The 10,891-nt window shown below is 26.2% G+C and overlaps 1 protein-coding gene across 1 annotated transcript in view; it reads right to left on the bottom strand.

The window, feature by feature from the left end:
- LOC102599971 (DNA topoisomerase 3-beta) overlaps positions 1-1,275 on the bottom strand; it is an 11,822-nt gene extending 10,547 nt beyond the window's left edge. Inside the window, exons 1-2 of the mRNA XM_006358731.2 lie at positions 1,164-1,275; positions 990-1,046 (exon numbers count right to left, since the gene is read on the bottom strand). Coding sequence (XP_006358793.1) covers positions 990-1,046; positions 1,164-1,184 — 78 coding nt within the window. The 5' untranslated portion in view covers positions 1,185-1,275. The remainder of the gene's footprint in view (positions 1-989; positions 1,047-1,163) is intronic.
- Positions 1,276-10,891: the final 9,616 nt, after the last annotated feature.

Below are 10,891 nucleotides of genomic sequence, written 5' to 3'. Positions count from 1 at the left end.
TCCCCCCCCCACAAAACCCCCCCCCCCCCCCCAACCGAAAAAATTCTCAATAATTTATCGAATCTGAAATTTCAGAAAATATACACCTTACCATTGATATACTAAAGCCTCTCTTCTAGCATATATTCAAAAACCCAGAGGAAAAGACTGGCAAAAATCTAGCAGTAGCTTCCTCTTAAAATGTTATCTTTCACTTCAAAGAAATAATCAATCAAAATGTATAGTCTTCCAGTCGGTCTTAAATTGAATCAAATTTAAAACTAAAAACTAAACAATGAGTGTCGATTGGTTGGAATTTTTTTTTCCTTTATAAGCATCCGGGAAACAACTACACCTCAAGTTCGGTATTATACTTACACTGCATTCAATATGGGATACCAATCTCGGATAAAACAAACAAATGACATAAACACCTTTCTCCGTAGTTCTTTAAAAAGACCAACTTTAAATTGTTTTATATTATACTCTGTAGATCCTATTTTTAATCCAATGAACAAAATATCTACTCAAAAACATATATCCATTAAGTAATTCCATCATTAACAATCCCCATACTATATAACCCGCATTATAATCCTGGTATAACTAGTTTGCAAACTAAACTACCCCTAAAATTTCTTCCTTGCATCTTTTCAAAAAAAAAAAAAATACCTTTTCAAAAAAATTCTTCCTTGCATAGCTAGTCATGTATTTCCTTTCTTTCAAACTAACTATCCCACATTCAGCATATTAACAACTATGACTATCCAACTAAGGGCGGAGCCAGATAGGGCCGAGGACAAAAAATTACACTGAACCCTCTTTCATTTTCTTCATATTTTGAACCCCTTAGTGAAAATCCTAGCTAAGACACTATATCCAAAAACTTACAAGCATATGAGAAGTGATAAAAAACAGTTCTTTACAAATAAAAATTCACATCAGAAACAGACTGAACCAGAAGAAGAAAAAAAGCAAGATTTTGAAGACCCAGAAAGAAAGAATCATACGTGAGCACCAGATAGTACTGAGGCAATCGATAAAGCAATGCTAGGCTTCTCTGCAACCTGCAAATTCCCCAAATACTTAATCAATAACCATTAACGAACCACAAAAATTATTTTTTTGAGCTTTTGATGAATTTATGAGTACAAATTAAGCAAAGGGGTGATAATTACTCTTACCATGAGAACTTTTGGAGCCATTTTTGCTGAAAATTTCTCAATTTTGAAGTTTAACACCTGACCTGTGCGCCAAAGGGTCCCTAATAATGGAACGTTTTAGAGAGTATCTGGAGTTATTAATGTGTATTTTTGAATTTTTTATGTAAAGATATTTATGATTTCATTTGATTAAATTTTTAAATAAAATCAAAATTAAATCAATTAGTATATCAAAAAGAAATAAGAAAGCATAATTAAAATAATGATATTAATGAGGAGATTAGTGAAAGAGATCTCTCTTTACCTGGTGAGTTTTTCCTAATTTATCCTTTAATTATGATTAAAAAGCTTAATAAATAAAATTAAATCAAATTCTTTAAATTTTAAATAACATGTATCATTCATTTAAATATATGTAATTGAGCAAATAGAAAGGATATGTAATAAAGATGAGTCAAATCCCTAAAATTTGGTAATGAGCCTCCTTATTTTATAATGTTTCCTTAAATAATTACTCAGTATTTAATTTTAATAGACAATAACTATATAGTACTATAATTAAAAAGATCCGAATTAAAATAGTAACAAGGGACATTGTATTTACCCAATAACCTCTCTATATAAAACTTATTCGAGTTTTGGGATAAAATTTGAGCTAATCTTTGTGTTTGGGTACAAGGTATGCACATAAATTATAGTATCTCATAAATTATGAGTTGTTTACTCTTTAAATTGTTTTATATTATTCCCTATATATGATTTTCTTCATATTTTGAATCCTCACGAGAAAATTTTAGCTTCGATATTATATCCAAAAACTTGAAAGCATATACAAGCGTAAAAAAACTGTCCATTTTATTAATGAGGAGATTAGTGAAACAAAATTTCTCTCACAAAAGTTAGTGAGTTTTTCCTAACTTGTTTTTTTAATTATGATTAAAAAACTTGTTAAATAAAATAAAATAAAATTTTATCCTTTAAATTTTAAATATAAACCGTGTCATTCATTTAAATATGTAATTAAGAAAATGGAGATGAGTTATAATGAAAATGAGTCAAATCCCTAAATTTTGGTAAATCAGCCACCTTACTTTTGCCTCATTTGTCCACTTTTTCACATTTTGATAAAATATTCTAAGCCCCATCCCTAATTATTTTCTATTGCAATCAATCACCATTTTTGTCTTTTCATAAAGTTAACTACATTGAGATATGACGAACCAATTTGTTCACTTTGCTTTGTTAATTCATCCAAAGCTTTCAATTTTAATAGAGATAATATTTTCAGGGGATATATTATTATTATTTAATTATTTATTTAAGAAAAAATACTAGAATATTGTGTTTAAGACTTTAAATTACATTATATTAACATATTCATTTTTATTTATCACAACATTAAGTTTTTAATTACAAATATGATAGTGTATTAAATACTACACGTTTCTACATATTTTTCCTAGCTATTTTCATGGGTTAGTGTGTGGGACCCATAATTTATGTTGTATATTTTTTAGATTTTCAATTATAACTATTATTGAATACGTTTCTATATTTAAGATATTTTCTCTCTCTTATTCCTTTTCAAGAAATTAAAGTAAAATCATTAATTTAGTTTTATCAATTTCATTGTTAGTTTCTAGGAGCAAGAAGTTATTCATTCATTTTTTTTCGGCATTGGGTTTGATTTGTTTCTTTCTTAGTTATTTTTTTCAAAATCATCTCTAATAAGAAAATAAAGAAAATTGTGTGTTTCCTATGGATTATACTCCTTAAAAGTTTACATCTTTTCTCATTAAGAATTTTGGTTAATCATCAAACCTTTTTTTTTTCAAAATTGCCTATAATTTGAGATAAAATTATATGTTTCCTTTGACCTGTACGATAATAAATAAAGTATTAACAACACTCGTTTGAGATCAATTAGTTTCGAGTTGAAAGCATTCATTTTATCTTCGGTGAGTGAATATGGAAAAAAAAATCTTACCATTGGTAATGAAAAGTATATTTTTGTTACCCATAATTTGTTTAAAAGGAAGGATAAGGAGAAAATTTTATATTTATACAATTGGATAAATTTGATGATTTTTTTTTTATATTTTTACTTAATTTTTAATCCTTAAAGATTCTGAAAATTAATATTTCTCAAAATGTGGTGTTCTTCATTTCATTGTTGGAACTGAAAGGTGATATTGATAAAATGTTGGTGTTGTTGTGTTATAAGATTATTAATTAGATATATATATACTTATAAAATAATTAACAGATGGTATATTATATGACATAAATGTTTATGGTTTGAAGTTGGTGTTCAGCCTACCAGTTTAGCAAGAGTATTATATCATATTTTAATCCAACAAAATATCTTAATATGTACCATTTTATACAAATTTTTATAAAGGCACAAACCTTTTTATATCGAAAGTTAATTTTATACCATAATCAAAATCAACGTTTTAACAATAATACCTTGAAAATAATACGCATTTTTTAATTGCTATTTTTTTGGGTGAGTGTGCTAATATGGTGGGACTCATAATTTACTATATTTACTTTGATATTCTCAATAACAATTATAATTGAATATTATTCTTTATTTAAAGATCCTTTTTTGAGAATTTAAGTTTCTTTCTCTCTTTTTTTTGTTGATTTTTTGAATTCAAGTGTTAATTTTTTAGGAGAGAATTTATTGTCTAATTACTAGGAATCCTATCATTAAACACTTTCCTTATTTGATACAATTATTCTTGCAATTTTTCTCTCTCTCCAATTCGGTTTCAATTCTTTTGTAAAAAACAGTACAAATTTATATTTCATTATATGAAATACCGATATACATAAAATCATAAAAAATAATGTTCGCATACCCTAATAATTATTTCTGCAGACTAATTCATATATCGATAATATAATCTTTTTAGTTAATATTGTAAAAAAATAAAAAAAAAATTATATTATGGTATAATAAATTTTATTAAACAAGTTTGTACATGAATGATGTACATATACTAACACCAAGACATTTACCAAAAAAATAAAAAAAGCTAAATATCTAAATATATTCACTGATGACTAATAGTATATTTTGTTAACCATATATAATTTTCCCAAAAATAAAACAAAATCACCAATACTTTTTTGTCTTACACTTGATGTGTCTTTTATTGGTGAAACATATTACATATATAATATAATAGCCAACCAATTTGTTTGATGGAAAAACCACGTCCAAACTTTCACAGATGAAGTTGGTGTCCTTATATATAACTATTTAAGTGTACGTATTTTGTATGTGTGTTTCATGTCTATTAATAAAATCATATGTGTAATATTAATTATTAAAAAGTACTGTTGACGCTAAAATAAAGTGTTCCTTCAATATGTATGTTGCATGTATATTTTGTGTTAATAATTACAAAATGTACCAATAATACAAAATTATTTACCCTTATTTTACAAAATGTACTCTCTTTTCCTCTTTGTTGTTTTTAGAATAGAAAAAAAATGTTTCATTTAAAGTTCATGACGGATGGAATTTCGCTCTGCTAATTGCAAATAAGATTTCAAGTATTAGTTTTAGTTGAATTGAAACCTTTTAAGTGTTGTATATTGTGTTCTCATTATCATCCTTTTAAAACACATTGGCTTTGAGCTTTTACGTTGTGTTGTGTTTTTATAGATACATGATGTGTTCTGCTCTGAAGTATTTGAGCATAGTAAAACACTTCATTTTTGTCATTTGGTGAGTCTTTAATTCTCATTTGTTCTAGTTTGTCAATGAGAAAAAACAAAATACATTATATATACACACTTCTAAATCAGTATCTAAAACATTTTACAAATACTATTATGCAATTCATTATAAAAAAAAAACAATTACTATTATGCAATATAATTTTCCTCTTCATATTTTTTATGTCCGACATAAATTTATTCGTCAAAACACTTATTATTTAATTGAACAAAAATTATAGATTCTTAATTATTTTTTCTGTCAAAGAAAATTACAAGATTGCAACAAAAAATAAATGAAAAATATAGTGTTGTATGTTACAGTAATTTAGAAAATACGATTTGAAATTTATCCTTTTTTTAATACTAAGTTTTTAGAGATTATCTCGAGTTGTTAATGTGTATTTTGATTTATTTATTTTTTCAAGAAATGGTGTCGATCCGGTGGTCGAACCACCCTCACCATGAGAGTAACTTAAAATATATATGTACACCATGCAACTTTGGATTAATTTATTTATTTATTATGACAAGGAAACTCAAATTTAAATTTCGGTCATGTGCAATGGTTCACAAACTACACATAAAGGGTAAATCATACAAGGCAAATTTTGTGAAACAAGCTCGACCCAGAAAATTAACCTCCTTATTTCACATACAGAGACAAATTTACAATTTTTAAAATATGGGTACATCACTAAAAAAAATTGTATTCTAGTGAAAATTGATTCTTAATTTACAAGGTTCTTATTCAATATTCAATCAAGAGTACCATTTACACTTCTGATGGCATGTGCGCCAAGTTACAATATTATTTTAATTTTTAAAAAAATATACATAAAATATTACGAATTCACGTGGTCGACATTTTTGCCTCTAAATTCACCCCTGGTTGCGGGCAAGGGTTTTGAAATTGAGATTTATGTAATGAAAGTCCCAAGTTAAATCAACTAAGCCATCTTTTTAAAAAAGTTCAGTACATTAGATTTGATGTGATTTGTTTATTGTCATGCGAACTCTAATAATTATTTAAAGTTTTTCTTCTGTCACTGCTATTGATAAGATAAAGAGGAATTTTCTCAAATAGTTACTTTAATAAACTTAATTGTGCTTCATAATTATAATTTGTATATTTACGGGTTATTACAATAGTTTAAGTTGTCTCGTTTATATAATTTGCGAGTACGTTTATATAATTGAACTATTTTTATATAAACTTGAAATATCGAATTAATACAAACACAAACATCTAAACTTTAATCAGATATATACAGATTATATTATACAAAAGTTAGACAAATTATATTATTCAAACGTGGAAATAATACAAACTCCAAACTCCAATTCACGTAATCATTACTGAATTTTGATCGTGAATGATAGTTAAAAGTATAACTATGATGACTAATTAACTAATATATGTTTGTCTAACCAAATAATTTCTCCAAAAATAAAATAAAATCACCAATACTTTTTAATTTGTCTTACACTTGATGTGTCTTTTAATGGTGAAACATATTACATATATAATATAATAGCCAACCAATTTCTTTGATGGAAAACCCACCAAATTTTCACGGATGAAGTTGGTGCCCTTATATATAACTAGTTAAAGTGTATGTATTTTGCATATGTGTTTCATGTCTATTAATAAAAAATTATATGTGTAATATTTTTAAAAAGCACTAATGACGCTAAAACAAATTGTTCCTTCAATTGTTCTATTACATAACTTCATCGGACAAAAATATCATAGGAATAGCACTTGATTGAAAGGTTAAAATTTTCGCTCAAGTTAACATAAGCACTAAAATATATATATGTAAATAGTGAAAGAATTGAAACCATATAAATTTTATTACAAAAACTCAAGGAAGAGGAAGGAGAGTCAAAGCTAACACAATTCATCCTAATTTTCTCTATAGTAACGTTCCCTTCGTTTTGCACGGGCTATGGTACTCTATTATTTATTGGTTTTGCGACATGCCTTTTCGTTTAATTAATTGGTGTCAAGGCAAAATTTATGATCGAGCTCATTCCTATAATAATGTTGGCAGCCTAGCTTGCATCACCTTTTGGAGTTAAATTATGTGTATCTCCATCTAGTGGTAGGCTTCACCACATATTTTTATACCATTGCACACTTCATGCATGCAGCTTATGATGTTGGAGGAAAAGACTTATTGTTGAGATCATGAGTAATGCTGATTCTTGCTTATGTTCTGAATGGAGAGTTATTAGTTAGAGTTTTGGCTTTAAGCTTTTGCATCGTGTTGTGTTTTTATAGATACGTGAGCATAGTAAAAAGGAGTTGGAGCAGTTACCTTGCTGATTGATGTGAAAGTATATGTAGAGGACTAATTTTATATATTATATTGTATCTCATATATTATGAGTTGTTTGCTCACTTCATTTTTTTTGTTTGGTGAGTCTTTGTTTCTCATTTGTTGTAGTTTGTCTTATGTCCTTATCAATGAGAAAAAACAAAATTCAATATACACACTCTTCTAAATCAGTATCTAAAACATTTTGCAAATACTATTATGCACTTAATTCATTATAGATATAAATAAAACAAATACTATTATTCAATATACTTTTCCTCTCCATATTTTCTATGTCCGACATAAATTTATTCGTCAAAACACTTATTATTTGACTAGATATTAGGAGTCTGCGGCGGGCCCAATATATGTTACTTCTTGTGTACAATTTATGTGACACTTTCATTTTTTGAGAACCAAACACTTTAAATTTGACCAGAATTTTTTTTGAAATTAAATTTATATTTTTTAAGTCAAAACAATTGACGATTTGAAATAATTAAAAGATATATGATAAATTTACGGTCAAAGATAAACTTGTTTGAATCTCGAAATCTAAAAAGTACCACATAAATTGGGACGAAGGGAGTATTTCTTTGTTTCAATTTATGTGATACAAATGGAATTTGGAGAGTCGATTAATTTTTTTGTATTTGTTTTTTTTTTTGAAAAAAAAATTAAGTTGTTAATTTGTTGCGATTATAATTTTTTTTACGTCATTTTTGAATAATGTCACTACTAGAAAAGCTCAAATTACCTGGGGATTTTTCCTGATAGTTTTTTGAGAAATTATTTGAGAAAAATAATCCCCATGTAACATTTTCGTAGATAATTTCATAGCTAAGTGATTAAAAATATGAAAATATGTTTCCATTATGAATTCACATGAAATTCCCCAATTAATGATACTTGCAGATTCATTATATAGGTAATTACTTGGGGATTTTATTGATGTGATTTTACTTGGGGATTATTTCATGGGAATTTACTTGTCAATTTTATTATTTAGAGAATTACTTGGGGATTTTGTTATCGTAATTTAAGGTGTGAATTAGTTTTTGGGAATTTACCTAAACAATTTATTACCTAAGTATTTTGTTGATCAATTTTTTTCTTGGGAATTTATTCATGAATTTAATTACCTAGGGAATCACATGAGAGTTATTTCTTCATATTTATTAAACAGAAAATTACATGGGAATTTTATTGTTATGATTTTAGCTTTGAATTTTTGTTTTAGGCTCTACATGAAGATTTTATGACACAGAATATTACTTGAGGATTTGTTATTGAAATTTTAATTATGGATTATTTTAGGTGTTTTTCAATCAAAATAATTTTAAAGTACTTTTATAGTGTTTGAATAGGATTAAAGTGATTTTAAGTATTTATTTTTAAGTTAAACTAATAAAAATAAGTCAAAGTCACGAGTTAGACATTCTAACATTTGATTTTTGGCTTATAAATCATATGCTAAAAGTCTATCACTAACAGATTATAAGTTACATTAATAAATAGTGATAATAAGTCTTTCACTCTTTTAGATCTTGTATTTGTTATTAGAATTGGAGGAGCAATTATTACCAATTACTTAACCATCTAAAATCTGTTTAACTAAGGCATTTCTCAGACAAGAAATAATTTGATATGTTATTGAAGGTAAATCAATGAAATTATTGAAAAATAGCTTAAAATTCCTCAAGAATAAAGTTCGTATAATTATTTTAATCCACTTGCTTGTAGTTGGAATATATAATTCAATTGTGAATTAGGAAAATCTTATTTATTAATGAATACTGATCATCATCTCAACCAATGAAATAAAAAAATTAGTAAAAGAGAAAAAAGTTGAAAAATAAGGCAGTTGACTAAAATCATTTAGTCCATGTACAAGTACCACATCGACTGCAGAGCAGTTCCTTGATCCCTTACAACTCATAGGTAACAGAAACAGTTTGAATTCGGCTATAAGGGTAATTATTTGATCTTCATGCTAAGGGAGGAGTAATTCACTGATTGTAACTGAATAAAAGTTGCATATTAAAAAAAAGAATTACATTATTATGAATTTCTACCAATTTTTTTAGACGATTTTTTCATGTTTCTTGCGGAAATATTTGTAAGTGATTTCATGCGAATTCAAAATTCCCATGTAATTTACTTAGGGAAATTTAAATCGGCACGTAATAATTATCTACGAAGGTATTTTCATCTGATTTTGTTTTGTAGGAAAATTCCTAGGTAACTAAATTACCTGCAGATTTTCCTATATAATTCATAGGAAAATTCCCATGTAATTCACCCTTTTCTAGTAGTGTATATGTTACTTCTTCTGTTCCAATTTATGTCACATGTATGGATTAGGAGAGTCAATCAAATTTCTTATATGATTTTAAAGTATTTTCAGCTGTTAAGTATTGTGATTTAAAGTATTATTTACGTAACTTTCAATAATAAATGTTGTTCCAACTATTCAATTTAATGTGGAACTAATAGAATTGTAAGAGTGAATTAAAGATTTTCTTTTAAAAAAAAGTATTTTAAGGTGTGTAGCATTTTATTTATTGTGACTTATAGTGTATTTTACGTAGTTTTCAAATTTATAATAAAATATTTAAAGTTGCTAATTATAATAATTTATAGTATCTTAAGCATAATCTTTTAATATATGATAAATTAAAATAGAAAGAACAACAACTAAATTTGAACAAATATAAATACGTAACATTGTTCACTTACCATTAAAAAATAACTTCAATTTATATTTATGATTAAATAAATTTGAATTTTGAAATTTATTTTTTCACTCTAAAAACAAAAGATTTTGATTTTAAAAGTGTAATGATTTTTGATCACTTTAAAACCTTTTTTTGTTCAATCTAAAACTAAGAGATAAATTTTGATTTTGTCATCACTAAAAAAAATTGCAAATGTGAATGAACTATAATGTCCTTTTATTGCCTTGCAAAAAGTTCCCACTTGTAAATGAAATCATGTTAAAGAAACTTGAATAAAGTCATTCTTATGTTTTGGTAATATGGATTATAACAAAAGAAACAATAATAAAAAAAAAAAAAACCTTCATTAGAGTATAGATTTATGTTTAGAAATAAATAGAAAAATTAGGCAGATGTATTAAAAGGCTGCAAATGGGCCCACGAGTCAGGGAGTGCATTCATCTTATGGAGGGATAGGTAAGGAATTAAGAAAATATTAGTTGGTTTTTTGGTCCAAAAGCGGAAAGGTACATTAATATCATTCACTTGGTACAACAATCATAAAGCTATTAATATTGAAATACCTAAATAGCCCCTATGTGGACAAGCAAGCATGTTGACCAACACGAGCTTGCTATTAGGCCCCGTTCCAGCGCGGATCCAATATATATTTGTTCTTCATTTTAATTCACGTGACACATGAAATTTAGAGTATGAACATAATTTTTTATATATGTTTTTATTAAAAATATTTTGAAGTTGTTAATTTATTGTGATTTATAGCACTTTTTATATCATTTTCAAATAATACATGTTACTCTTTTTGTTTCATTTTATGTGACATAGGTAATTTTAGGAAAGTCAACGAAATTTCTTATTTGATTTTTAAATATTTTTAGTTGTTATTTTACTTTAATTTATTAGTACTTTTTATGTTATTTTCAAACAATATATGTTATTTCTTTTGTTTCAATAT

This window comes from Solanum tuberosum, unplaced genomic scaffold (assembly GCF_000226075.1).
Source record: "Solanum tuberosum cultivar DM 1-3 516 R44 unplaced genomic scaffold, SolTub_3.0 scf00280, whole genome shotgun sequence".
In the NCBI taxonomy this organism is placed as follows: Eukaryota; Viridiplantae; Streptophyta; class Magnoliopsida; order Solanales; family Solanaceae; genus Solanum; species Solanum tuberosum.
This window is presented reverse-complemented; position numbering and strand designations above follow the sequence as displayed.